General features: G+C 40.2%; 1 protein-coding gene across 1 annotated transcript; it reads right to left on the bottom strand.

The window, feature by feature from the left end:
- Positions 1-366: 366 nt before the first annotated feature.
- Positions 367-1,014, bottom strand: LOC140932024 (ATP-dependent DNA helicase RecQ-like). The gene has a single exon (XM_073381689.1). It carries the CDS (start codon positions 1,012-1,014, stop codon positions 367-369), a length of 648 nt encoding a protein of 215 aa, XP_073237790.1.
- Positions 1,015-1,543: the final 529 nt, after the last annotated feature.

Here is a 1,543-nt window from a genome sequence, read left to right as displayed (position 1 = left end):
CCCCAGGCCTGGAAAAGGTCCTCCATGACCAAGGCAGTGAGCGAAACATTACCACTCTCACACTCGGTTTGTTTATACCCATGCCAAAAGCAGTGGTACAACATAGTACCTTAATCTCTCCTTTGGTCCATTTTTTCTGACGGCTCTCTTTTAAAGCCTTACTAAGCTCCGCATGATATGGCTGGCTTGAAATCCCCTTGCTTTCAAGCAGAGCATTTACTTCCTAACATTCCCTCTTTGTAGAACAATAGATGAGGGCACTTTCGGTGGAAGAGATGACCTGAATGATATTCTTTTCAGTGTCTTTCCGTTTCTCTTCCATCTCGTAGGAAAGATAAGGCCTGTTGAAGCTACCCTGGATAATATTTAAATTTTGTAACCTAATTTTTTGTTTATGTCAGCAATAGCATCTTGCGTTGCGGTTGCAGACAATAAGATAGTGGGTGCTTTTGGGACAAGAATCTTACCCATTTCTGCAACAGCTAAATAGTCAGGCCTGAAACCATTGCCCCACTGGCTGATGCATTGTGCCTCATCATAAATCAGATAAGAAATCAAATCTTTTTCACCCACTGTCTTCACAATTCCTTTTAACACAACATCCCGATTCAGTGTTTCAGGGGTGGTGTAAATACGTTTTAACTCTGGATCCCCAGCCCGCAGTTTGTAAAGAATTTGCTGCCTTCGTGTACTGTCCGTCTCTCCTGTAAAGGATACAGCTTCAACTCCCCTAGACCTTAAGTCAGTTATTTGATCATTAATTAGTGCAATTAATGGGGACACAACAACGGCTGGTTTGTGGTTACAGACTGCTGGCAACTGAAAAACAAGTGACTTGCCTCCACTTGTGGGCATAATCACCATTGCATCATTTCCATATAAAATAGAATCAATGGCTTTCTGTTGAAGTGGCTTAAGACTTGAATAACTCCACACAGTTTTCAGTACATCAAGCAGGTCAATTGACCTTGTCACAGTTCCAAAAGGGAGGATTGGGATAGAGATACGAGCCATTGGAGTGGTGCATGCTCAAACATTTGACACATTCTCTCTTTCATGTATATCAGTTACAAATGTAGAAAAGTTTTCATCAACATTACTTGCCCTAACTAAACTAATACATTCCAACTCTGGTTCCAACTGGTCATTGACATTTCTGTACCAGGTCTTAAACTTCAGGCATTGCCTGGGCCCTTTTACAAAGATAAATTCATGCTTGCCTTGAAATGGACACAATTTCCCAGAGACAAGAAAAAAACATGCAAACTTGAGAGCAACATTTCTCTCTGAAATGGCTTTTACACTGTAGCATCTTAGAGAGCAAGACACCTCAAACACCTCCCCTTCAACCTATCAATCAAAATAGTAAATAATGTATTGTATGAGAATCTTGTCAAGAAACTTCCCATCAGGTACATGAAATCCCTGGAAATCTTTTCTTAAAAAAAAACTTCTATTGGAAGCCTAAGATTGTAATTTTCTTGTGGTGATGGTTTCAGGAAATTTCAATACCCACCCTAAGGATAGTATAAAAATAGACTGG

The sequence above is a fragment of the Porites lutea genome, chromosome 3 (assembly GCF_958299795.1).
Source record: "Porites lutea chromosome 3, jaPorLute2.1, whole genome shotgun sequence".
In the NCBI taxonomy this organism is placed as follows: domain Eukaryota; kingdom Metazoa; phylum Cnidaria; class Anthozoa; order Scleractinia; family Poritidae; genus Porites; species Porites lutea.
The sequence above is the reverse complement of the archived record's forward strand: the minus strand, read 5'-3'. Positions and strand labels throughout refer to the sequence as shown.